This window comes from Balaenoptera physalus (assembly GCF_965194825.1).
Source record: "Balaenoptera physalus genome assembly, chromosome: 14".
In the NCBI taxonomy this organism is placed as follows: Eukaryota; Metazoa; Chordata; class Mammalia; order Artiodactyla; family Balaenopteridae; genus Balaenoptera; species Balaenoptera physalus.
In genome coordinates this window covers 87095073-87121544 of record NC_138893.1, presented here as the reverse complement: position 1 = coordinate 87121544, position 26472 = coordinate 87095073, and the positions used below count along the sequence as shown (strand labels likewise).

At 50.7% G+C, this 26472-nt stretch overlaps 1 protein-coding gene across 4 annotated transcripts in view; it reads left to right on the top strand.

The window, feature by feature from the left end:
- Positions 1-26472, top strand: part of TSPAN15 (tetraspanin 15) — a 50051-nt gene that overhangs the window by 5082 nt on the left and 18497 nt on the right. For 2 of the 4 annotated variants that reach the window (XM_082424584.1, XM_082424586.1), the window contains exons 2-3: positions 24271-24456; positions 25702-25776. The exons of 1 other annotated variant lie outside the window; for it this stretch is intronic. In XM_082424584.1, the coding sequence (XP_082280710.1) occupies positions 24271-24456; positions 25702-25776 (261 nt within the window). The remainder of the gene's footprint in view (positions 1-24270; positions 24457-25701; positions 25777-26472) is intronic. One more of the 4 variants, XM_082424585.1, reaches the window with a different exon arrangement.

Sequence of the window (26472 nt, the reverse complement as noted above, 5' to 3'; positions counted from 1 at the left end):
CTTACAGTGATCTCTTGTCCCACACTTGGGGGCCCTCACATTTTTAGAGGGCGACCTCGGGGCTCAGAGGGGGTGTGTCTCACGGTCACTGAGCAGAGCTGGCACTAGCCCCCACGTCTCCTCATTCCCAGTTCAGTGAGAAATGAGCTCACCCAGGGGCTCTTGGAGCCTCCTCTTCCCACCACATGGGTGAATCACTCTGACACATGTGCCCTTTGCCCACTGGGGACACACCTCTAATTATAGCACCAACCACAGGGTATCCTAGAGATCCGTTTACATGACTGTTTTTCCTCACTGGACTGTGGGCTCCTGGAGGTCAGGGGTGTAGCTCATTCATATCCTCTTCCAAATGCTGGTCTTGGGGCCGGGCACACAGTAGGTCCTCAGGGGAGGCTTGTTGCATTGGGGCAGCTGAGTCCCAACCTGCATCTTGGAAGCGGGGATTGGAGATATGGGTACCTGGATCAGAGGCTGAGCTGGGTGTGTAGCCAGCAGTGGTCAGGTTTGCTGACGCCTTGAATTTGCAAAGTTGGCTTTACTGGTCATGGAGACACTGGCTCTCTAGAAAGCACCTATTGTCTTGACAATGACGTAGGGTTTTCAATTGGGTAATGGTGTCAGGGCTGAGGGGTGTTGATGATTAAGAAGGAAGTGGGTGTGGTTAGGTGATGAAGGTTATAAATGCCAGAGGCAATATTAACTCTTCTTGCCCTCTCCAAGGATGGGCCCCGTTATCATAGTTTGATCTGTGATGCTTTATTTTTCCCTAACGTTTCATGGTTAAGAGTGTGGACTCTGTACCAAGCTATCTGGGTTCAAATCCCAACTCTGACACTTACAGGTTGAGTGACATAGGCACTAACTTCCATCTGCCTCAGTTGTCTTATCTGTAAAGTGGGTGACACCAGAACCTACCTGAGAGTTGCTGAGACCATTAAATGGATTAATTATAGGAAGAGCTTAGAGCAATGCCTAGCACATGATAAACACTACACCAGCTACTTAAGGATTAGCTGTTCTTTCCCAACCTTCCTCTCTATTCTTCTTGGTACTCACTGAGAATTAGAAGGGCCCTTGAAGGAACCTCTAGTGTGACCTTTTTGTTTTACTGAGGAGAAAACAGGCCTGGAGAGAGGAAGCAAGTATCTGAGACCCCACAGCAAGTTAGTGACAGACCCAGACCAGGACCCGGTTGCCTGACTTCAGTTTCTTCATGGGGTCACTGTGACCTTTACCAGCCATTGTACCCCCAGCCCCTACCCCGTGGTAGTCCCTCCACATGTCAGGGCTCAAGGTGTAGGTGGAGGACAGCATTTCTGGAAGGAGCCAAATACCTGGCCTCTCACTTAAGCATAGAAGGAATTTCCTTTTTTTTTTTTTTTTTGGCTGCATTGGGTCTTCGTTGCTGTGCGCGGGCTTTCTCTAGTTGTGGCGAGCAGAGGCTACTCTTTGTTGCGGTGCGCGGGCTTCTCATTGCGGTGGCTTCTCTTGTTGAGGAGCACGGGCTCTAGGTGCATGGGCTTCAGTAGTAGCAGCACGTGGGCTCAGTAGTTGCGGCACGTGGGCTCTAGGGTGCATGGGCTCCAGTAGTTGGAGCTCGCGGGCTCCAGAGCGCAGGCTCAGTAGTTGTGGCACATGGGCTTAGTTGCTGCATGGCATGTGGGATCTTCCCGGACCAGTGATCAAACCTGTGTCCTCTGCATTGGCAGGCGGATTCTTAACCACTGTGCCACCAGGGAAGTCCATAGCAGGAATTTCTAAGTTTTGAAAAGAGCTTTGTTTGTGTGAAAATAATATGTGCACATAGTTAAAAAAGAATTCTAAGCAATTCAGGTAAGTACACAGACGAAAATAAAAGTTACCTTCGATTCTACCACTGAGAGAGAACCATTGTTGGGGTTAATACCCATTTGGACATCTCCTTGTACATATATGTACATATTTAACATTTTTTTATTGTGTTTGATTGATTGGGCAGGTCTGTTTCCCTCTTGTTCTAGGCAAGCATTTCAAAGAGAAAATAGTGAAACTCAAGCAGAAAGTGAGGCAGCCTTCACACTGGAGAAGCGGTCACCATGCCCCATGGGCTGTCAGAGATGATCTGGGGCTGGGCTCAGGCCTCAGGCCCAGAGAGGTCCTCCCTTCCCCCAGCTTGGTCATGGGACCTTTAAAATCCAGAGAATCAGGAAGGCAGTCCTGGAAGGGATTTGGAGAACCTTCTAATGCACTCATTTTCCATATGAGCAAGTAAGGCCCCGAGAAAGTTTCTTTGTGCTTAGTCGAGGCTTCTGTGCATGAACGTGCCCCCTCCTGTAAGAGAGGGGTTGCTTTAAGTTGTAGGAGTGGGTTGGGACCTCGCTGCCTTTGGTTGTTCGTTCCTGAGAAGCAGGAGTAACTACCTGCCCTTCTCCTTTCCCCTGCCCCGTGCCTCTTCTCTCTCGGTGACTCACAATGCCAACCTGGGGTGGGGCTTAGAGTCAACCAGATTAGGGACTGATAATGCAATTTCCATACCAGTTGGCTCCATATACAGGGGAAAGATGTCTTCTGGGTAAGCCCGGACACAGGGGATTGAGAAGATAAACCTTTCCCAGAGAGCACCTCTGGATGTGAGTGGGTTGGAATCAACATCTTCGTGGAAGGCAGGAGATTGCAGTCTTGACCTGCCATTCCCTCCAGGGTGGGGACCGTTTGCTTATTCAGTCAACAGAATAGTTATTTAATGCCTATTGTGTATATCAGGCACTGTGATAGTTACCAGGAAACAACTATGAATGAGACAGGTTAGTCCAAGCCCTGGAAGACAGACAAACCAGGAAATAAACCTAGTTGTGAGAGGTGCTAAGGAGGAAATTCGGGAGGAAGTGGGAAGAAAGGGATGGGAGTTCCTACTTTAAATGGGGTGGTCAAAGAAGGCCTTTATGAGGAGGTCAAAGACTGAGAAGGACCCATCCACAAAAAAGGCCTGTAGAGAGCATCTCAGACGGAGGGAGCAGTAAGTGCACAGGCCCGAGGTAGGCAGGTATGGCTGCAGCAGATGAAGCCTAAGGGCCAGATTGTGGGTGGAGAGACTCTGGTCATATTAGGAGTTTGGGGTCTGAGTGGCCCAGAGGGGAGGTTTAATTGTCAGGACCTGATGGCAGTGCCATTTGGAGACATGGATCAAGTGCTGGTTCTGCTGTGACGCTGGGTGAAGGACCAACTCTCTGATTCTCTGCGGATACCCCGGAGGGCTGTGGGGAGGACCCTGCAAGATGAGAGATGTGGAAGCACCCAGCACACTGTAGGCCCGGTGTCCATGGGGGGATGGAGACTTATCTGGGGAGCCTTACAGAGCTCAGGGGGAGCTGGGACACAAGATGTGATGAGAAGTTCTGGAATTTGTCTTATCAGAGGAAGCTGCTTTCTGCTGGGGTTTCTCTGCCTGCTTAGAGCAGATGGCTGTGGCCTTGCCCTTGGGCGGAGAAGTCTGACCCCTTGGGAGTGCATTCAGCCTCTTCTGGGGCCTGAGTTCTTCCCACCCTTTAGTTCCTAGGCTTTAGTGGTGTACCAGCAGAGGCTGTGTGCCACATGATGGGCACATGGGTCTAGGGAGGCCAAACTAGAAGTATGCTCAATGCTCTGAGAGCACCTGGAGAAGGAGGGATGGGAGAAGCACTTCTGGGAGCCCAGGGGCAGGGTCTGCCCTTGCCAGGGAATGTCAGACAGGTGTACTGTTCAGCTCCGGGCTGGGCCTTCCCACCCGGGCCTGTGGGAGGGGAGACAGAGAAGACTAAGAGGTCAGCGCACGAGGGAGATGGAAGGTGAAATCAGGCAGCAGCAGCCAGTTGGAGGCAGCGTGTGGTTTCCTGCGGGGCTGCCTGGCCGTGACTGCAGAGGAGCCCTGGGGAGGACTTCCAGGAGGTGGGAGCCGGGCTTGAAGGGCGTGGAGGCCAGGCTGAGAGGAGTGGAGATGAGCTTTGGGCGAGGAGGGTGGGTCACTGCAGAATGGGATATTTGTTGGGCCTGGATGTTGAGGTCAGAAACACCCTTTGAGAGGACCAGGCCTGGAGGCCCAGCTCTACCACGCAGCAAGTTAGGAGAACGAGCACTTCTTGGCTGATGGTTGAGGAGCAGGTCTGATTGGCTACGTGACAAGTCACGGACAACTCTCTGTGCCTCAGTTTCCTTGTCTGTGGAAATGCAGTAACCGTTGTCCCTCACAGGGGGCCAGGCTTGGATGGGGCGATGCCTCCAGGGCTCTTAGCGGGGTGTCTTGTGCGGTAAGCATCAGCGCGGATGCCGGGAGGAGAAGCATCGCTGGGCGGGAGCCCGGTGGCAGCTCGCTGGGTGTTGGTGAGAAGGGCTGGAGGGTGGGAGGAGCCTCCACTTTGCACTTGCATCACCATACATCGCATCACTTCTCTGGGTCCTCAGAACAACCCTGTGAGCTGGGCACTTTCCCCTTTCACAGCTGAGGAGACTGAGGCCTAGAGAGGGGGACATGACTGGCACACCCACCATTTGCATCCAACGCTGAGACCAGAGCTGTTTCACTGTGAAAGTGGTGCCTGTTGTGTTTTGTTTAATTCTTTCCGGAGTAGACTTTCGCACCAGTGGAGGCGTTTACATCTTGGCCTGCAGGGAAGTAAATATTTGCCCAGAGGGCAGAAGGAAAACAGCCTTGGCCTGGTCATTCTCAGAGCCCTCCCGCTTCCTGCTGGAGAGCCCCTCCCAGGATGCAGTGTGTGGTCTTGGACAAGTCACAAGGCTCCTTGTGCTGTTTCCCGTCCCTACCAGAGGACGGGCTGTGCTGGGTGCAGTGTTGGGGGGCCGCAGAGGTGCTTGGGGTCAGGCGGTCAGTTCCTGTGCACCCTCTGTGGGCTGGGCGCTGGGCCCAGAGATGCACGCAGCCCCCAGCCCGCCCCGTCACAGATCGGGGCCAAGTCGCCCGGCTGGAGTGGAGTGGGGTGCTGGCTTCTGAGGCTGGGACCGAATTTGGAGACTGGGTCACTTCCTGAGGTCAAAAGACAGGACCTTCTGGGCCTTGGGCCTCTGAGGCCTCCCATCTTGAGGATTTCACAAGTGCACGTGTCCAAGCCCCATCTTCAGAGCTGATTGCATGGGTCTAGGGTGGGACCCAGGATCCTATAATTTTTAAACTTCCCCGGGTGATTCTATCTAACGTGCAGCTGGAGTAGAAACTGCAGCTCATGGTGGTGTCTGTGAGGGAATTCTGATGGGAGTGGCCCGGTTTCCAAGCTGACTTTCTCTCTACCTGAATCCTGACTGCCTTGTTGAACCTTTTCCCAACCTCGCTGACAATCTGGACAGTCTCTGTGGGCTGGAAAGTCACTGTGCACATTTGGGAGAAGCTCACCGTGAGGGAGCCGTCCTGGAAGGGGAGGGTGCGCTAGCCAGGGGTGGAGGAGCGGGGGTGTTGGGTGGGGTATTGGCGGGGCTAGTCTAGACTGGCGGAGGTGTGTGGAGACCACCAGCCTGGGGATGAGGGTGACCATGTGGGAGGCTGGGCTTCTTCCGGGGACCCAGATGTATCGGGGTTGGGGGGTGTCCATGGTTCTAGAAGTTTGTTTTCCTTTTGGTTATCTTTATAACATCCTTTAATCTGCTCTAAAGGCAACACGTCTCTGTAGTTAACTTTGTAACTTGAAGAAGTTTCTATAGAACCAGACTTGAGCTTCTTGAGTCAGGGATTCACGCACTTAGGGGGTGAGCTGTGACAATTTCCCCCCCTGAAATTATGTCTCCAGTTTGAGAACTGCTGATGTGTAGGCATCATGTTGGAAAGCTGGTTGTGATCTATTGAGTGTCAGCGACCTGCAGTTCTGACTCTGTAGGGGAGGTACAGCAGGTGGTGGGGAAGCAGAGTTCCAGGTAGGTGTGATGAACTTGCTTGGGGTCACAGTGATGAGCCTAGTGGCCAGTTCGTGGAAGGATGGGGACTTGACTTCTGACTCTGACCAGTGAGCTCTGTAGTGGGTTGGATGGTGCCCCCCCCACCCCACAAAAAGATGTGTTCATGTCCCAGAACCTGTGAATGTGGCCTTATTTGGAAAAAGGGTCTTTGCAGATATAATTAGGTTCAGAATCTTGAGATGAAATCATCCTGGATCGCCTGAGCGTGCCTTAAATTGAATGACAAGTATTCTTGTAAGAGAAAGGCAGAGGGAGCTTTGAGACAGAAGAGAAGACACAAACACACCTAGGGGAAAGCCGTGTGAATGGAAAGGCAGACGAACCAAGGAATGCCTGGAGCCACCAGAAGCTGGAAGAGGCGAGGAAGGATTTTCCCCTAGAGCCTCTGGAAGAAGCATGGCCCAGCGACACCTTGGTTTCAGACTTCTGGCCTCCAGAATTTTGAGAGAAGACGTTTCTGTTGTTTTAAGCCATTTGTGGTCATTTGTTGCAGCAGCCCAGAAAACCAATGCAAGCCCTTTCTGCTTCACCAGGTTGCCTCGCTAGGGAGGGGTCCAATTGAGCAGGTCCCTGAATATCCCTTTCCTTTCTGCGGGTGCTGAAGACAGAGGACAAGGGGTGGGGATGGGGAGAGGAGCCGGGCTGGCAGAGGGTAAGGCCCATAGTCCCGCCCCTGCTGGTGGCCCCGCCCCTCCTGCAGCCCCGCCCCAAGCGGCCTGCCCTACACAGGCCCCGCCCCTTCCCAGCAACTGTCTGCCCACACAGGTCAAAGGCTGTGCTCTACAACTGGTTTCTGCAAGGAAAGCCTGATAGAAAGAGGTTAAAGCATGAGAAGGGAATATAAGTTAGCTCTCAGGAAGGACTTCCTTATTCTGAAAAGAGTTAAATTGAAACCGCTTTCTAAGTGGGGCTGTAAAATATCTGTGATTCCCTTACAACCTTTGTGAACAGGATTATCACCCATCACTTGGGGCAGTTAGTTGGGTGGGGTTACAGTTGGGCGAACTTCAGAGGGCCGTGGAGGGCATCTGGTGCAGCAATGCCTTCCTCTCAGAGGGGAGGAAACTGAGACCAGACCACACGGCAAGTGCCTCTGGTTCTAATACCTCCATCGTTCAGAGGGGACAGTGGGCACTGCTCAGTGATTTCACCCCAGTGGCATGCTCTGCAGCTGGGATTATTGGTGTCCCTACTGTAAACAGGCCTGCTGCTGCACCTGGGGACAGAGGCCTGATGTGTGACTTATCACAGACTGGCCTTCTCTGCAGAGCCAGAAAGAACTCAGGCAGCGGGAACGCTTGTGCATGCCACCGGGGAGCACTGTTTGCCTGGCCCTGTGCTGGGTTGGTGGGGACAGATGAGCCAGCCCCGTCCCTTGAGAAGCTGGCACTCACTGAGTCCTAGCAGCGTGCTCAGGACAGCTGCAGATGTTCTGTGATTGGAGTGGGGTGGGCTAGCGGCTCCCAGGAGGCTCCGGTGGGTGGGGACGCTTAGTCAGCAGTGGAGACTTGGGCTCTGGGCTCCCCCCAGGGGTGGCAGCAGCCACTTGACTCTTTCCATCTTGAAGGGGGGGTGGACTCAAGATCAGAGCAGAAAGAAGACGAGGACAGGAATTGTTCAGGGACCCACAGTCCTGAGACAGGAGCGGCCCTGTTTGTTTGTGTCTTGGTTCTCCACTGCAGTCTCCTCTGGTGCTCACCTCACTTAGAATTAAACGTTCCCCTTTCCAGTTAGAAAAGCTCCCCTGGCTGCTCTCTGTCTAGCCTGGTTGTGCCTTCTGCTTCCTCCTCTTTTGTCTTTTTATTTTTTTTCTTTCAGTTTTATTGAGATATAATAGACATACAGCCCTGTATATACTTAAGGTGTACAGCATAGTGATTTGACTTAATCCTGAAATGATTATCACAATAAGTTTAGTGAACATCCATCATCCCATACAGATATAACATTAAAGAAATAGAAAAGAAAAAGTTTTCTTTGTCATGAGAGCTCTTAGGATTTACTCTTTTAAAAACTCTCAGGGACTTCCCTGGTGGCGCAGTGGTTGAGACTCTGCACTCCCAATGCAGGGGGCTCGGGTTTGATCCCCAGTCGGGGAACTAGATCCCATGTGCATGCCACAACTAAGAGTTTGCATGCCACAACTAAGGAGCCAGCGAGCCACAACTAAGCCCTCGAGCCACAACTAAGGAGCTCGGCTGCTGCAACTAAGACCCGATGCAACCAAAAATATAAATAAATATTTTAAAAAAGAACTTTCATATATAACATACAGCAGTGTTAATTATATTTATCATATAGTACATCTCTAGCATTAATTTACCTTATAACTGGACTCTTTGTCTTTTTAAAGCTAACAATTAATGAGCCATTCCTAGTGCCGGACTGAGTTGTCTCCTAGACATTCTCTCCTTTAATCCTCCAGCAACCTCCAGAGGCAGTTTTAGGGTTATTGCCCCATTACACTGAGGTAAAGGGAGGCTCAGAGAGGTTAGGGAACTTGCAAATAAATGCAAAGCCTTATCCCCTCTCCTGGCAGACTTCTCGATGCTTTCCTATCCCAGGTGTTTGTCCTTAAGAGAAGGACGCTTTTAAGGGAGGTGGGCTGTTTGGGGATGGGTTGTTTGTTCATTGGTTCGGTCCTTTAGTCACTCATCTAACATTTCCCAGGCATACGGGGGCCCTCTGGTTCTCCCTGAGGTGCTGCTAGAGGAGCAGGGGCCCTGGAGTGGGGACCAGCTTCCTGGGGCCAGGGCCCCAGGGAGGTGGGCTGACTGTCATACTCTGTGGGAAGGGTGGGAGCAGACCTGAAGTGGCACAAGGCACCTGGGCCAGGTCCCCAGATGGCTCTCTGAAGCTGCAGGAAGGCAGAAATGGAGCCTGCATCACCGTCCTTCAGAAGTAGGTTTTTTATTTTTCTTTTATGAGAGGATATGCCAGGGCGTGAGAACTCTTTGTTCCCGATGAGGGAGGGCAGCTTGCAGTGGAGAGAGCACTGGACTGTGTGACCTTATGGGAGTGACTGCCTCTCTCTGGGCCTCAGATTCCCATCTGCAAAATAAGGGGGTGGGGCCAGAACAGCATCTATTTCCTTAGTCCTGGTGGTCCACAAGACGATTTTAGGTGGTTCCTGGGGGAACATTTTAAAATTTAATACGTGTGCATTAGGTGTAATGTGTATTAAAGAAAATAACTAATACCTCAGATCTGTGATTTCATAGATGTTGATTAGGTTAGGCCAGGACCATATTTATTTTAGTAAGAAAAGTCAGTCAATTTAAAGAAAAATAATGGCACCTCCCCGTCAGGTGTAGGCACTTAACAGTCTTTGTATCTGCTGACTTTTAAAGAAAGAATGGGGATTCTCATTATGTGTTACAGCACCGTACAGTTTACAAAGGAGTTTCCCCATCTCCCCAGGTCCTTTGAGTGTCCATTAGGCGGGTGTTATCATTCCTGTTTAACAGCAGAGGCGGCCGACCCTCAGAGAGGGAATTGATCTGTCCAAGGTCACACAGATCCTAAGTGCAGAGGGCCTCAGCTGGCACGTGCTCTTTGCCAGTCCCACCAGCCCAGCCTCAGGGAGCGGTGGGTCACTCGGCCACAGCTGGCACCGGCTGTCATCATATTGTTGGTTTGTCGTATGCACCTTCTCTTGTCCTAATTTCCTTAAAGCAGAGAAGGATGGGATTGAAGGTGACGAGTGACCCTCTCTGTCCCTTCCTCCAGGCCTCTAACCCGTGCACAAGGAGAAGCGTGTCCTACAGCCCCCCCGGGGTGCTGTTTTCTAGTGAGCTCGCTGGATGGATAATAGGTAGGTTCCCATCACAGCCGATATTTAGCCCCAGTTGGCAGTTAGTGAAACATCTGGTGAGGGCATTAATTCCAGGCCACAGGAGGCTGCCCGCCCTGAGCCAGCCCCTGGCTGTGGCCACTGAGACTTCCCAGGCCAAAGGGAGACTCAGACTGTGAACAGCTCTCCTCTCAGAAGAAATGGAACTTGGATCTTGCTTGCTGCTTCAACGTTTTTATTGTTAAAAAATAAAAAATAAAACATAAAAAAGGTTAAAGAATGATGCAGTGAACACCCATATGCCCACTAACCAGCATCAGTAATTTTAACATTTGGCCATGTCAGAGTAAGTTGCAGACATCATGACAATTCACCCCAAATATCCTCAGATGCATCTCCTTAAACAAAAATTGTCCTTGGATACAACCACAACACCACTATATACCAAGTCCATGTTAAAACTTCTCCAGTTATCCTTAAGATATTTCTCATAGTGCATTAAAAAAAAAAAAAATCAGGATCCAGAATTACAGTTCATGCATTACAGTGGATCTCGTTTTGACAAAAAAGGTCCCAGTGCATCTGAAACATGAGGGGTGACCTCTGAGGCCTTGAATGTTATAGGTTCTGGAGTCCCAGGGAAGACAGTCATGTGTTACTTGCCTGCATTTGTCTGATCCACCAAGACCTACTGGGGTCTTGCCCTCTAGTTGCTTAGGAAAATTCAGAAAGCAGAGAGGGAGAGGCTTGCTGGGCCTGGATATCCATGTGGAGCTGCTGAGCTCCCACCCTGCATGAGCCCTCTTCCCATTGGAAGGAGAACTGCTCAGTGGCCGGAAGCCAGACCCAGGACTCCCTGAGCGCCCACTGTCAGTCACCAGCGGCACGTGCTGGGCCCTGTGCTAGGCAATGGGGGGAGATGCTCTAAAGAGCTTCGAGACCCGGGGCCCGCCGCCCACGGTCTGCTTGGGGACACCCAGCACGCCCTGGTGTTATCTGTTCAAAGATGCTCTGTTTGCAGACAACCAGCTTGTCGGGATGTGTGGGGCGGAGCCTCTTTGTTCCTTGGGGAAGGGGGGGCAGGAGAGGCCCTTCTTTCACGCAAGACAGGGATCACTAAATAAGTAGTGCCTAATCAAGCTGTGATGGGGAAATGAACTTAAAAAAATATTTTTTAAACCCACAGAAAAGTTGAAAGAAGAGTTCAAAGAACGCCTGCATGCCTTTGAGTTACCAGTTGTTAACATCTTGTTTTTTAACATCTCTCTCCCTTAATCTCTCTTTCTTCCTCCGAGCCCTTCTCTCTCAATAAATACAACACTCTTTTTTTTTTTCTGTAGCCATGGTGGCCTCACCCTTACATACCCCAGCATCCAGCTTTCCGAAAAGGGTGTTCTCCCACAGGCTGCCGTCGTCCATCTGAAAACAAATCACCATTAAACAGAGCATCATCTATGCTGTCCATATCCAGATTTCACCAGTTGTTTCCCAAATGTCCTTTGTAGTGGATATTTTATCCAATCAAGGTCCATCCATTGTTTTCACTGTGACATGGCTCTTTTCATCTCCTCTAACCTAGACTATCCTCACTGCTTTTGATTCCTTTGAAGCCTCCAGGCCTTTGATCTGCAGAACATCAGCGTTCTGGATTTGCTTTATGGTTTCCTTGTAATTAGGTTCAGGCCACACATTTCCTGCACCAACGCTGGCTGTGTGGGGAGGCAGTGAAGGGGTACAGGAGGCCACCTTAGGAGGCACGTGATGCCCGGCCTCCCGGCTGCTGACCATGCCAAGCTTGACCGCCAACCCTCTCCATTGCAAGCCTGCATTTCCCTATGATAACAAATGCGTAAACCGTGGATGACAGTTGGGGCTGTGTACATATTCTGTTTGGTAAAACAACTTTTGAAAGCAAATCTGAGCATGTGACTCCCTGCTTAAATTATTTCAGTGATTTTCCTAATTTCACCTTCAAAATATATCCAGTCTGCCTGCTTCTTGCTACCCTCACATGCCCACCCTGATCCAGGCCACTCTCACCTAGCATCTAGGTTACTGCAGTAGATTCCTGACCATTCCACCTCCATGCCTCCATCCCCCAGTTCTCAGCACAGCAGTCAGAGTAACTCATTTAAAAATCAAAGTCATATCAGATCACTCCTCTGCAAACTTGTAGTGCCTTCCACTCAGAGCAAAAGTCAGAGCCCCCTCAATAGCTTCAAAGGGTCCACCTGCTCTGCAGCCCACACCCCTGCCCTCTCACCTCCTCCCCTCCACTCTCACCCCATCAGGCTGTAGCAGCTGTTCCTTGAACACATGGGCACATTCCAGGGTCTTGGAAGCTGCTTGGATGTTTGGCCTTGTATCCACGTGGATGCTACAGAGCCACGCCCACCCCTCGCCACTGCAAGTCTTCACTCCAGTGTCACTTTCCCTGGCTGTGCTATTTAAAATGACAGCCCCCTCTACCAGCCTCCCTGGCCTCCTTTTCTGTTTTTGTCTTCATAGCACTTATAACCAAGACATACCGTATACTTTTCTTACTATTTGTTTCTCCCCAACTAGAACGTGAGCTCCACCAAAGCTGAGACTTTTGTGTTTGGTTGGTTCACTGCTAGCTGGGCCCCACTCACCACCCTGCAGCCCGTTCCTAACAGCTGCTCCCAAAGTGTGCTCCAGGGATCCTTGGTGGGGGGACTCTTTTGAGGGGTCTGTGAAGTCAAAACCATTTTCATGATAATACTAGGATACTATTTGCTTTCCTGCTCTCATTCTGTCAGGAGTGCCCAAGGGAGTATTTCAGGGGCACGTGATGGTGATGTGGCAGCAAATTGAGTGAGGAGCAGCTTCAAGAATCCACCAGTTTGGGACTTCCCTGGTGGCGCAGTAGTTGAGAGTCCGCCTGCCAATGCAGGGGACACGGGTTCGAACCCTGATCCGGGAAGATCCCACATGCCGTGGAGCAACGAAGCCCGTGCACCACAACTACTGAGCCTGTGCTCTAGAGCCCATGAGCCACAGCTGCTGAGCCCGTGTGCCACAACTACTGAAGCCTGTGTGCCTAGAGCCCGTGCTCTGCAACAAGAGAAGCCACCACAATGAGAAGCCCACGCACCGCAACAAAGAGTATCCCCTGCTCACAGCAACTAGAGAAAGCCCATGCACAGCAACAAAGACCCAAAGCAGCCAAAAAAATAAATAAATAAAATAAATTTAAGAATCCACCAGTTCTTCTCATCAGCCAGACATTAACATTTGCAAAAATGTAAAGCCCATGCCACTCTTCCCCCTCAATTTTTTGGGGAAAATTTTTAACAAAAAATATTTATGTTAACATGTAAATCTATTATTGTTATTTCTAAATGAGTTAATAAATATTTAAAATATGTCTTAATTTCTTATGTAGTAAATAACTGATAGATATAATCCCCCAAAACAAAAACTCTAAGGTCCTCAAAAGTTTTTAAGAGTGAAAAGGAATCCTGAGACCAAAAACTTGGAGAACCACTGGCTTACACAACCTCTCAGTAAAGAGATGTCAAATGAATGAATGAACTTTTTGGTTTAACCTGAGAGACCTCGCCTTGGTGGTCTGGCTTCTGCAAACTTCCCTGGCCTCCTCCTCTCCCCCATCTGCCTGTCCTTGGCTCTAGCTATGCTGACCTGCTGTCCCCATGGCACCTTCATGGGCATCTGAAACCCCTTGTCCATTTCAGAAATTCTTACTTATCCATTACGGGCATCAAATGGACTCGGGTCAAACTCACCTCCTTCAGGAAGCCTTCCTTGCCCATGATTTAGCGTTTCCTATTCTCTAGTGCCTCTACACAATTACCTCTACCCCAGTGTTTCCCCAACTCCACTGCATTTGTTGGTGTGCAGGTGTGTCTTACCAGACTGAGCTTCTTGAGGGCAGGAACTAGGTCTTACCTTTTTATTCCCAGTGCCTGGTACATACTAGGCACTTACTAAATATATGTTGAATCAGTGAGTGTTGCCTTAGGATTCAGAATAGGGACTCTCTTTCCCCTGATTTATCCTTGGACCAAAGTGCCTCTAAAGGGGAAATGGTTTCTGGCATCTGATTTGAGTCTTGAAATGTCAGGGTTACAACAGTACTGCATCTTTACTGGGAAAGGAGAAGTAACATTTATTGAGCACCTGCTGGGCGCCAGGAACTTTTGCATGGTATCTTGCTTCAGGGGCATTGTGGTTCATTAGGCCACTGTGAACCGGCTTGGGCTCTAACCACTTTCCACATGGCTTCTGTGGGGAGAATGTGGTCTGGGAGCTAAGCTAAACTTCCTGTGAACTTTTGGGACTAATGCATTTGCATCATGTATGCAGACTGTGAAGTTGTTGAGATCAGAGATGGTGTGGTATATGTGTTGCTGGGTCCTGCCACCACGCCCTGCATGCACTGGGTAGTAAATACCCAGAATGATCTGTTCAGTGGGCATAGTTAGTATTGTAAATAGCAGTACCAGTGAGGGCTTCCCATTGGTGATTTCATAGGTGATCACAAGTGGAGAAAGATCTCTATAGCTGGGGTGATCCAGGAAGGCTTTCCAGGGGAGGAGGCTTTGAGCTGAGCTTTGGGGGATGGGCATTAGCCTCTTTCAGCTTTGTTATTTCCAGAAAACAGTTGGTCTCCTTCCCACAGCTGCTGTGGGAGGCTGGGAGGTGTGTGCCTTGATCAGGGCAGAAAGGGCATCTCTGTTCCCTGTAGGACCTTTCTCATGCAGGAGTGTGACGTCTCCTGGCCAGGTGGGAAAGCAGGGGTAGACCCATGGAGAAGGACTCAGTAGAGGAGAGGACTTTGGACCACCCACGGTCTGCTCATGGCCAGGATTCTAACAAGGGCTCTCTGGGCATGAGTTGCCATGGGCTCCCAGAGCAGTGAAGGGATGCTAGGGCTTGTGGCCAAACATCTCCCTTTTGGAGCAGGGAAATTGAGTCCCAGAGAGGGGAAGGGAGACTTACCCAAAGTTGCATGGGAGTTAGCGACAGAGCTGGGATTAAAGTTCAGGGCTCCCCTCTCATCCTCCCCCCACCCTGCCCCCCAGTTCTCCTTCCAGTGTGTCATGCTGCCTCCTTTTCCCTTTTGCCCTTTGACCTCTTTGGAGTCTCGAGCCTTTGGAGTGGGGGCAATTTATATTCTTTGTCATGCCAGGCATTGACACTTGTGGTCTGATTGCCTCCTCTGCCTTCCAGCCTTCGTTCAGGGACAAAGGGCTCTGTTCAGATGTGGGATTTTGTGCAAAGAATGAACCAAGGGCCATATATATATATAGCAATTCGATTTATTTTTTCTTAGCTATAAAACTACATCTAACATTAAAAACAAGAAACATACAACAGTAAGCTCTGTCATTGCCACAATTGTGTGGAGACAGCCCTTAGTTTATATCTGCCCAGCGCAGCCAGGTGTCCCTGGGGAAAAGGCAGCCCTGGCTGTGGGGCCTCACTGCCTTCTGCACCTGCGGCTGGAATTTCCTGCATCTCCCCCCGCACCCCCCATGTCTACTCCCCAAACTCCTGTTCCCTTCTGTGCAGCTCCCTTCTTTATTGTGGCTTCTCTCAGCAGCCCGGAGGGTCAGGGAGAGTTGAGATCATGGGGGACTCCACCTTCCTGCCCCCTTCCCTGAAATTCCTCTTGCCGCCACTTTGGAAAGAATGGGGGATGCCTGGCCCAGATCCTGGTGGGCAGCTGAGGGTTTTGAAAGGCTGCTGGGACCTGAACTGGAGGCTGTCTAGGACAAAGCCCCCTTGTCACCTCTGTGAGCCTGTGTCTGCTTTTAGAGGGTCTGAGGGAAGGGGAGACCTGGGCCATCTTACTCACTCCCGCCCGTGGCCTGCAGCTCTGAGCAAGGGAGCCTTAGCCAGCCCGGCTAGAGAAAGAAGGGAGGGGAGACCAGCAGTGGTTTGGCACAGGGTGTACTGCTGAGTGTACCCCAGCAAGGGGCGCCCTACCTGGGCTGAGATCTGGGAAGATAATCACCCAGGCACCGTGGGAAAACAGCCCTGGGAGGTGGGCTCTGACTCTCTTGGTTCAGACACATGGAAGGTGGAGAGAAGGAAAGGGGTCCAGAGACAGAAGGGAAAAGAAAACCAGGGAGAAAAGTGTGTTGGGTGGAGGTGATATGCTCTTGACTCTCCTTTGCCCCTTGGCTGTTTCTGTGGTTTTCAGATTAACCAGATAAGTCATCGTATCCTTAAGCCTCAGAGGGCTCTACTCTGGAATGGCATCACTAGTTTCTTCTTTGGGCTCATGGGCATCTGAAGCAATAGCATTTCTCAGATTCATTCCTCCGACAGATCTATCGGGCCAGTCCCTGTGCTGACGGAGCGTCCAGTGGTGTGAAGTCAAACTCCTGTGCATCCTCCAAGGCTCAGTTCCAGTGGGCCTGCTCTGATTTCCCAGGAGGAGGTGACTGCCAGGCCTCTTGTCTCAGAAGATTTTTACCACTTGTTTGTTACACCACTCCCCATTTGCCTGCCCCTAAACTCTTCCTAAGGAGAGTCCAGGGGCTTCCCTGGTGGCGCAGTGGTTGAGAATCTGCCTGCCAATGCAGGGGACATGGGTTCGAGCCCTGGTCTGGAAAGATCCCATATGCCGCAGAGCAACTAGACCCGTGAGCCACAACTACTGAGCCTGCGCGTCTGGAGCCCGTGCTCCGCAACAAGAGAGGCTGCGACAGTGAGAGGCCCGTGCACCGCAATGAAGAGTGGCCCCCACTCGCCGCAACTAGAGAAAGCCCTTGCACAGAAACGAAGACCCAACACAGCCAAAAATAATAAATAAATAAATAAATAAAATTTAAAGATACAAAGTTATTTGTAAATGTTGTCTGGAGCAGTTGCTCCAAGTGTTTAAAAAGAAGAAGAAAAAAAAAGAGAGAGCCCAGGCTCTGTCAACTCTTACCCACAGTGTTTCATATGTTTGTGCTGGTTTGTGATTAGAAATTCCACTCTGCCCCAGCTGGGTTGAGTAGCTGGGGCTTGCAAACCTCCCAGCTTAGCTCTTTCACAGCCTGGAATGAGCTGTGTGCATGTGGGAGTCTTGTTTTTTTTTTTCCCAGCTGTAGGAATGTGGACGATCATCTAGTGAGAGAGAAAGTGACAAGGCAGACCTCTAAAAAACTTCACAATATAGGGAACAGACAACATGTGGGAGTCTTTTATTTGTTATTTTTTAATTTAATTTTAATTTTTTTTTTTTAGAAATTCACGTTCTTATTTATTTATTTATTTATGACTGTGTTGGGTCTTCGTTTCTCTGCGAGGGCTTTCTCTAATTGTGGCAAGTGGGGACCACTCTTCATCGCGGTGCGCGGGCCTCTCACCATCGCGGCCTCTCTTGTTGCGGAGAACAGGCTCCAGACGCGCAGGCTCAGTAATCGTGGCTCACGGGCCCAGTTGCTCCACGGCATGTGGGATCTTCCCAGACCAGGGCTCGAACCCGTGTCCCCTGCATTGGCAGGCAGATTCTCAACCACTGCGCCACCAGGGAAGCCCTAATTTTTATTTTAATTTGGGAATATAGTTGATTTACAAAGTTGTGTTAGTTTCAGGTGTATGGCAAAGGGATTCAGCTATACATATACATATATCCATTCTTTTTCAGAGTTTTTTCTATTATAGGTTATTACAGAATATTGAGTAGAGTTCTGTGTACTATACAGTAAGTCCTTGTTGATTATCTATTTTGTATATAGTAATGTGTGTATGTTAATCCCAAACTCCTAATTTATCGTGTGGGAGTCTTTTAAATCAAGTGTTTGTAACTTGGTGACAGGAGGGTAGCAAAACAGACTGGTGTATCCACTTTGCTTCTTAGAGAGATTTGTTTTCCAAAGGCCATGTTTCCCACCCTGGGCCTAGCTGGAGGGTCAGCCTGGGAAAGACTTCCACAAGTCTCTCCCCAGATCTGCCTAGACAGCCACAGAAAAGCTTGAGGGAGGTGGAGAGCACTGTTATTAGAGAGGTCATAATAAAGGTGATGTAAATAAAGAAGGAATAAATCATGCTTTTGGGCAGGAAGACCTGATAAAGATGTCGATTCTCCCCGAAGGGATCCATAGATTCAATGCGGTTCTAGTGAAACCTTACCAGGTTTTTTCATGGAACTTGATGCAATGATTCTAAAATATCTACACAAGAGTCAAGGTCTAAGAATATCCAGGACACTTCCGAGGAAGACAGGAAGAAGGGATGTGGCCTAGCAGATGCCATGGTGTGTTATAAAACTGTAGTCACTACACTAGGGAGGTTCGTTTTGGGACCGAGTGACCGATGGGAGAGTCAGTGTGTGACAGCAGAGTCATAGCACATCAGCGAGGACAGGAGGACTGGTTAATATGTGGTGCTTCTTACGTTCCAAACAAAAGCAGACTGTCAGAGGATGTCATGGACCAAGTGTTGCAGTTAACCAAGTTCTCTGCATTGAAGTCCAGTTTTTTAAAAGGAAAGAAGTCCAGGGTCAAGGCAGAGTTGACAGCAGAGTATCAGTGACAAAGACCAGAGGCTGGCTTTTTTGCTGGCAGTAGGAGGCAGTCTCTGCTGTTTCCTCCAGGGCTGGCTTTCCTTTGGGGTTGGGAGGAACCCCTTTCCTCAAGCACAGGCTGCCTGCACTTAGTGCTGGGGTCCAGGGCCCCAGAGCTTAGAATACTGCCCTGTAGTCCTGGAGGTGGGTCTGGCACCTTCCCAGGAGACAGAATAGGCCGTATATCCGTTTGGGTTGGGGGCGCGGGATCTGGTGTGTCCTGCTTTCCTTAGGGGCAAGAGGGATGGGATAATAGGAACTGAGCTTTCTTGGGGAAAGTGGGAAAAGCGGTTGCTTTCACCTGAATGAAGTCAGTGAGTATGAATTGAACTTCCTCTAGCTAGTGGCGGGATGGTTAGGGCACCTGACTCTTTAATAAGGGTGGTCTGTACTATCAGAAAGGAGCAAGGGGAGAATGGTAAGGGGCAACGTCCAGTGAGAGCTGCTCTGGAGCTGTGCTGTCCAATACGGTGGCCACCAGCTACACGTGATCAAATCTAAACTACTTTAAATGAAGTAAAATTAAAAATTCAGCTCCCCAGGCACACAAGCCACATTTCAAGAGCTTACTAGCCACACATGGCTAGTGGCTACCATATTGGACGTTACTGTCATCACAGAACATTCTCTTGGGAGCACTGCTCTGCTATTGGCACCTTTGTATTTTGCAGAGACATTTCAGACCAGTTATCTCCCGGATCTAAGTGAAAGGCCCATCTGGTAGCCTTAGTGGCAGGCCAGACAGGTTTTGCCCACACATCCTGGCTCTGCCTCTCGTTAAGTTCTGTGACACTTAGCCTCACTGAGACTGGTCTGTAAAATGTGATTGGCTGTTTCTTAGATGTGCAAGGATGTGTGATGGTCAAGGGAGATCATGCTGGTATAGCACTTTGCAGGATGCTGGCACAGCATAATCACTCTGTACCTGGCGGCAGGCTTTACTATTTTACAGGTGAAAGGTGAGGGTCAAAGAGGCGAAGTGACATGGCCAAGGGCACCGAACTAATAAATGAAGGTCCAGAATGCCAACTCCCATCTCTTATCCTGCCTCTACTGCTCCTTCCAGCCCTAATCTGTGCATGAGAGAAGCTGATACAGAGTGTGCTGAGTAGGAGGTGGCTATCTGCAGGGTGGGCTCAGCCTAGGGCCAGGCAGGTTCGTCCTGGGGCAGAAGAGCTGATGGATGTGAAGTCCGGGGTTTCTTGGCCGGATGCAGGGGACCTGCTAGCCCCATCTTATTTAAAATCTCTCTCAGGCCTTGGAGTTTAGCTACTCCCCACATCCTTTCAAGCTCAAAACTCAGAAAAGTGCTTTGTTTGGGCCACACAGAACCCTGGAGCCTTGAGTGACCCATGAGATGGTTTCAGAGTGAAGCAGTTCTTGGGGCCTTCCAGGAAACACTGGCTCCTCCAGGAAGCCCACCTTGATTTTCTGATGTTTCCTTTCTCCCCCTCAGTTTTGTTCAAATTCCCAGAGCCTTCCCCATGGGAGGGATTGCAGCATGCTTCCTGTAGACCTGAGGTTCTTCCTCTTTTTTCATGACAGGAACATTTCAGTTAAAGGCTAATGAAAGTAAAGATTGACTTTTTTCTCCATCCCCAGTTCAGAGACCCCTGAATTCCATCCATCAGGCCATAGAGATCATTTCTAGCCTCTTAATCTCCCCTCCTCCAGACTTAGCCCATTGTCTAGTCTTGGGACCCCTTGTGACCCCCAGGGTCTGGAACACAATAGGTGCCTGGCATGTGCCTTTGTGGGTAAAAATAGGCCTTGCAGGTCCCCTCGAAGTACAGACCTGCCCCAGCTGGGGGTAAGCCAGCTGAGACCAGATGCTTCCTGAAGGAGGGGACGACGCAGGTGCTGGAATGCCTCACACGGCCTCCTGCTTCCCAGCAGCTGCGTGAAGCTGGGCCTCAGCCTGCAGAGGAAGAAGCCTGTTCCAGGCTGCAGGGCTCAGAGGGGACCTTTGGGCCTGGTTCACAAGGGGCGACAGGGCTCCCATGCAGCCTGTTGAAGATGCCATGTGGCTTGCAAAGTCTGGGGCTCTGGTCCTGGCCCGTGGGTTACCAGCAGCATGTTCTTTGCCTCTTTGGCCCCAAATGAGCATGGCCGTGTGCCCCTCATCCCCAGCCACGTTTAGCTGAAGCTGTCCTGCTTGACAAATGGGCCATTTACTTCCTGCGCTGGAGCTGGAGTGGCCGGCCCCCGAAGAGAGACTATAATTAGCAGAGAAGAGTGGATGGGATTGCACGCTAGCATCAACAGTTAATTTTATACTCACATGGAAACATAAACTGATGTCCTTGGAGATGTAAATATCATTTGGAAATCTTGAAGTGCCTGGGAAGGGTATGCCGGCTTCTCCCCGTGCCTACTGCCCCTGGAACCCTTGAACGAGGAGCCCGGATCAGCGTGTGCTGTGTGCCAAGCCGCCTTGGGGACTGCCTGCTGGCCGCTGGGCGGGCTGGACCAGGAGACACGAGCCTGTGACGGCTCAGTACACAGTGGTGCGGGAGTCCAGAGGTTTGGGTCTGCGTTTGCCACAGTAGCTTTCCTATGGCTTTAGTGGTCTGGAAATTTTGCAAGGCTGACTAGCAAGGAAAATGTGATCTTTTGTAACAGGAGGGAGATCAGACCAAAGGAAATTTTGTTTCCTCCCGGCAAGGCTGTTCTGGAGTGTCCGGGGAGCTTATAAAAATAGAAGAAGCCACTGACTGCCTTTACAAAGAGGGCTGGGGTCAATTCTGCTCAGAATGGAGGCCAATGACAGCTTTGGTGTTTTGGAGATGGTTTACAGTACTTTAATCCAAAAGCATAGCCTCAAGCGGGAAGGAGGGAAGGGGACAGGCTAGGGCACTGGGAAGATGTCAGGGCCTGTGTCCATCCTGCCCAAGAAGAGCTTTTTTTTTTTTTTTTTTTTACAACAGGAAACATAGAACTCTCAAAAGTATATGGAATCAATCCTGAAAATATTAAGATGTTATCTTGTTGGTTCAGTGACAACCTGAGAATCGTACTTTCCACCAAGATAGAGGGTAAAGCCCCACCTCTGTTGCCCCCATGGCCTTGCATATTGGCTGCACTCCTGCCTGGGCTCTGAAGATGTCACCTCTTTGTGGGGTTCTTCTTTAACCGTCATCCCCAGCTCCGGGGTGGAAGGATCTCTGGGCTCTGTGTCTGGTTCAGGGTTAGGGTTGAGTGAGTGATTGAGTGAGTGATTTCTTGTAATTGCACTAATTCGGAAGGGGAGAATTTGGCTCTCTAAAGCTGCTTGCCCTTGTTCTCAGGGGACCCACAGGGCTTAGGCCAGCCTTGAACAATGATTTCACCATGTTCTGGGTTTTGGAGCATGAACTGACCAAATAACTCTGGTTAATCTTTCTCTATCAAAGGTAGATTTTATTTCCTGTGGTCCCCATTTTCCTATAGAGGGCTGTGTGTGTGTGTGTGTGTGTGTGTGTGTGTATCCTGTCTTATAAATTTAAAAATTTACCCAACTGGGTAATTTGGATGACATCATTTCACTCACGGTTTTCCTGGCCAACTTGTTAATAAGTGGCTCACGGCCAAGTTTGTCAATGCCTTTCGCACCTTTTGGCCCATGTGTGTTGGGAAGGCATTCCTTCTAGACCAGGGGAGTGGGTTTCAGTAGTCCCAGATTATCCTTTCAAACTAAGGGGGATGGCACGTAGCTGTGAAATACAGCAGAACCCTGGACCCGAGGGAGATGGCTTCCCAGTAATCCTCTGTTGCCCAGTGTTTCTAAGCAAGGTTGGTCTGTTTGACTTTTGGCATCCCCGCCACTTGTCAAAGCTTAGGAGAAGCAGGCACTTCCCTTTACCCAGGACATTCTTGGTGCTCTTTAGAAGGCAGTCAAGGGGATCTACTTTGAGGGCACATTGTAGCCATTTTAAGGCGGGGGTTAGACCAGGAGTAACTCGAGGAGCCGACACCTCCTTCAGTGTTCCGGATGTTGACTCTAGGGTAGCTGTGCTCATGGCGCATCTGGCCCACATCTTGTCTGTATTATCCCTCATTTCCTTTACTCAGACCTTTGCTGACAGCACCATGGCTTCCAGCTCCTCTCCCACACTGCCTTCTGCTCTGTGAAGTCCAGTGTATCTGCTCTCGGGAATGTGTGGCCCGGAAAGTCAGAATCCTTGGACGGGAAGGAGGCTGGGTAGACAGCGGCAGACTCAAACCCAAGGGGATCTGTTGGGAAGCCTGGCTTGCATGCATTCGACAGACATTGATTGTAAATGCCTGTTGTACTTCCTAAATGTCAGGACTGTTCTGGGTGCTGGCGATGCCCGAAATGGTCGAAAATCCCTCCTAGCATGGAGCTTATGTTCTTGTGGGGAAGACAAACAATTAAAAAATAAAACAAAAAATGTAGTATGTTAAATACTTGCAATTACAAAGGAAAAACATAAAACAGGAAAATGGGATCGGGAGTTTCAAGGAGAGGGATTTTCTACATTTAAACAAGATGACCCCAAAGGCCTCACTGAGCAGGTAACAATTGAGCAAAGATGGGAAGGAGGTGAAGGAGGGAGCCGTAGAGCCATATGGAGATCAGGAGGAAGAGCATTCCAGGCAGTGGGAACAGCCTGTGCAAAGGCCCTGGGGTGGCACACTTCGTGTGTTCGACCAGCGGTGAGGAGCCCCATGCAGTTAAAGCAGAGTGAGGAAGTGGGGGGAGTGAGAAGTGAGCTCAGACAGGCTGTGTAGGCTGTGATTAGGGTTGTGGCTTTTACTCTTGGCGCACAGAGTACCAGCCTGCCCTGATTAGGTTTCGCCTGTCACTCTGGTGTGGAGAACGGGGTGAAGGGGGCCAGTTAGAACACTATTGCGGATCCCAGTGCAATGTGGCAGTGCAGCCACGGACTCATCTGAGGGTTCGGGGTGATGTCAGCTGGTAAGTCTCCCTGAAGATTTAGTATGAGAGTTTTCAGGCTGAGAGCAAAAAAAGGGGTCCCCCAAGGGCTTTTTTTTTGCCTGTTTTTTTCTGATGGGTTGTTACAGTGGTCACCTTTCCACCGTTAGGAAAGTTGATGATGAAGAATTCCCCGGAAAAGCTCTCCTGCTCCAACTTTCGGCCTTCCCGATAGTCTTTCTGAAGATAAATTCCGTGTTTATGGTGCTGAGTGAAATGCCCATCTCCCTGAGCAGTTCTGAAATTTCCCTTGGTGACCTGCCTGTGTAATACGCATCCCAGGGGCCCCAGGCTTTCAGACTTACAGTGTTTCCAGTTTCCTTATCTCACAAAAGCCTTGCAAAAACCTGTGGGGTGAGCAGGGCAGAAATGATAAACTTCAGCCATTTTTCAGATGAGAACCCAGACTCATGTGGTCCAACGCCTATCCAACGCCCAGGGTTAGCAAGTGGCACAGCCGGGACTCGAACCCAGGTTCTCTGACCCTCTAGCCAGTGGCATTTTCCCTGACTCACCGGTACCTTCTTCTAAAGCAGCATTTCCAAATAGGGTCTGTATTAGTTTGCTAGGGCTGCCATAACAAAATGCCACAGACTGGGTGGCGTAAACAACAGAGGTTTGTTGTCTTGCAGTTCTGGAGGCCAGAAGTCCAAGATGAAGGTGTGGGCAGAGTTGGTTTTCTCTGAGGCCTCTCTCTTTGGGTGTGTAGATGGCTGTCTTCTCCCTGGGTCTTCACATGGTCTTCTCTCTGTGTGTGTCTGCGTCCTAATCTCTTCTTCTTCTAAGGACAGCATTTGTATTGGATTAAGGCCTAGTCATAAGACCTCATTTTAACGTAATTACCTCTTTAAAGCCTCAGTCTCCAAGTACAGTCCCATTCTGAGATACGGGGGGTTAGGGCTTCAGCATGTGAATCTGGGGGGACACAGTTCAGCCCATAACAGGTTCCCTCACGTCCAGTCCCCTGAGGTGAGCCCCTCTAAGGGCTGACACCACAGCCCTCGGACGAGCCCTTTGTAGGAAAATCACACGACTGCCAGTCTTTCTCCTCTCTCACTCCTTGCTTTCTTGCTGCAGCTGATCGGGGGCCTGGTCCTGTCAGTGGGGGTCTATGCAGAGGTTGAGAGGCAGAAATACAAAACCCTGGAAAGTGCGTTTCTGGCCCCGGCCATCATCCTCATCCTCCTGGGGGTTGTCATGTTCATCGTGTCCTTCATCGGCGTGCTGGCTTCCCTTCGCGACAACCTGTGCCTTCTCCAAGCGGTGAGTCCGCCCCACGCACCCCTTGGCCGCTGCTGGTGGTGGGGTCCTTGGCGTCCCCAGGAGAGCTGGGGAGAGCACCCCTGGGCCCTTGGGCATCCCAGTTATTCAGTCCTTGCCTCAAACCAGCTCTTTCAGAGGGTTTCCTGGGTCAGCCTGTCTGTGCACGTTGGCCCAAGAGTGCCCAGCCTCCTCCACTTCTGCGTAGAAAGGCTGATTTGAATACTGTTCTTCTTACTTAAACCCTGTGTTGATCTGGACTGTCGGTTGGAGGTGGGAGAAAGCACACTCAAATGAGAGCGAGCAAACCCAAGAAAAGTTGCTGGTGGTGAGTCAGTAGCTCACGTAACCAGCAGGCCCATACTGGGTCCGGGGTTTAGACGCCGCCCTCGGGCTCTCTCTCTTGCCACCTCCCAGCTGGACGCCCGATGCTGTTCTCAGGCTCTCTTTGGCCAGCAGCCTCAGGCCAACAGTCCTTATGGTTCTTGATTCCAGGGAATCTTTCCTGGTAACTCTGGCCAAGGTCCTAGGACTCTGATGGGACTGCTTGGCCAAGTGCCTGCCCTGGGGTCAGGGGGGTGTCAAACCCCTACCCCCCTTACTGGCGGGAGATGGATGGCTCCCCAAAGTGGGGGGTGCCGGGCAGGAGGATCTGTTTTCTCTGCATCCACGTGTGTGTTTGACCTCATTGTCCCCTTCACACGGGAAGCCCCTAAAAGCCCCTGTGAGGATAGTCTCGGTGCTGCCTAAGCCTGGAAGTTATTGACATCAGTTTGGACAATGCCTGTTTCTGTGATAAATGGGGGTGTATCCTCTAAGCCTCAGGCATCCCCTCGCCCACCCTGGGGGTCTGGGAAGCCACTGTGGAGAGCCTCTGCAGGCAGAGCTGGAAATGCTGCCCAGCCTGTCCCCTCTGGGTCAGCCAGAGCGAGGACCAGCTCTGCTTGTGGTGGGGCGTGGGTGGAGGGGATCGCGTTTCTCCACCTAGACCCTGCTGAGGACCCCGGGGACAAACCTTGATAACAGTCTGGCTGGGACAGCTGAGTCACTCTTCCTGACCACTAGCTCCAGCGACAGGCTTTCCCGGGAATGTCTGTCCACGTCCTGTGTCCTCACAGGAGGAAGGGGCGAAAGGCCCAGGAGCCGATACGAGCTCCGAGAGAGATGATTCTCCTTATTGCGCTTGACCTCGGAGCAGATGGCACTTCTCCTTCCCCTCTAGGTGAATCTCTGAATTTTGTTTTCCAGTTTATGTACATCCTTGGGATTTGCCTCATAATCGAGCTCATTGGTGGCGTGGTGGCCTTGATCTTCCGGAACCAGGTGGGCCTCTGGCGCATTTATTAGCCATGTGTATGCTAGTCACCCACTGTGTGTGTGCCCAGGGCTGCAAACTGGGGGTGCAGCAGAGAGCTGGGCAGATAATCCCTCGTGGAACATCCATTGGGCTGGGGCGACGGGCACTGAACAGGTAAACCGGAGAACAAGAAAACGAAACAGGCTGATAGCAGAGTGCCTGGGGTGGAGGCGGGGAGGATGCTGCTGAAAAGGAGGCAACCAGCTAAGGCTCAGAGGGAACAGAGGTCCAGGTGGAGGGAGCCACTGAGGCAGAGGGGAGCTTGGCGGGTCTGTGCGCAGTGTGGAGGCCGCTTGGCTGAAACAGGTGAGTGATGGGGACGGGGTAGAAGGTGAAGTTGGAAGGGCTGGCCAGGGCAGATCAGGTAGGGCCTTGGATTTTTTTTTTTGAAGGCAGTAGGAAGCCTTTGGAGAGTTTTATGCTGGGAAGTGATGTGATCTGATTCACATTTTACTTGCTGCTGAATGGAGAGTGGACAGTAGGGAGACCAGCTGGGTGGGCCTTAACCACAGGCATGTCTACACCCTTGGAATCCAGGGGTCTTCTTCCTGTTTTATGATGGAAGGGGAGAGTCCCATCATATTGATGGAGTCATTGAGGCACAGAGAGGTTAAGAAGCCCTCCTAAGAGCGCACAGGAAGATGGAGGCAGCTCAGGGATGC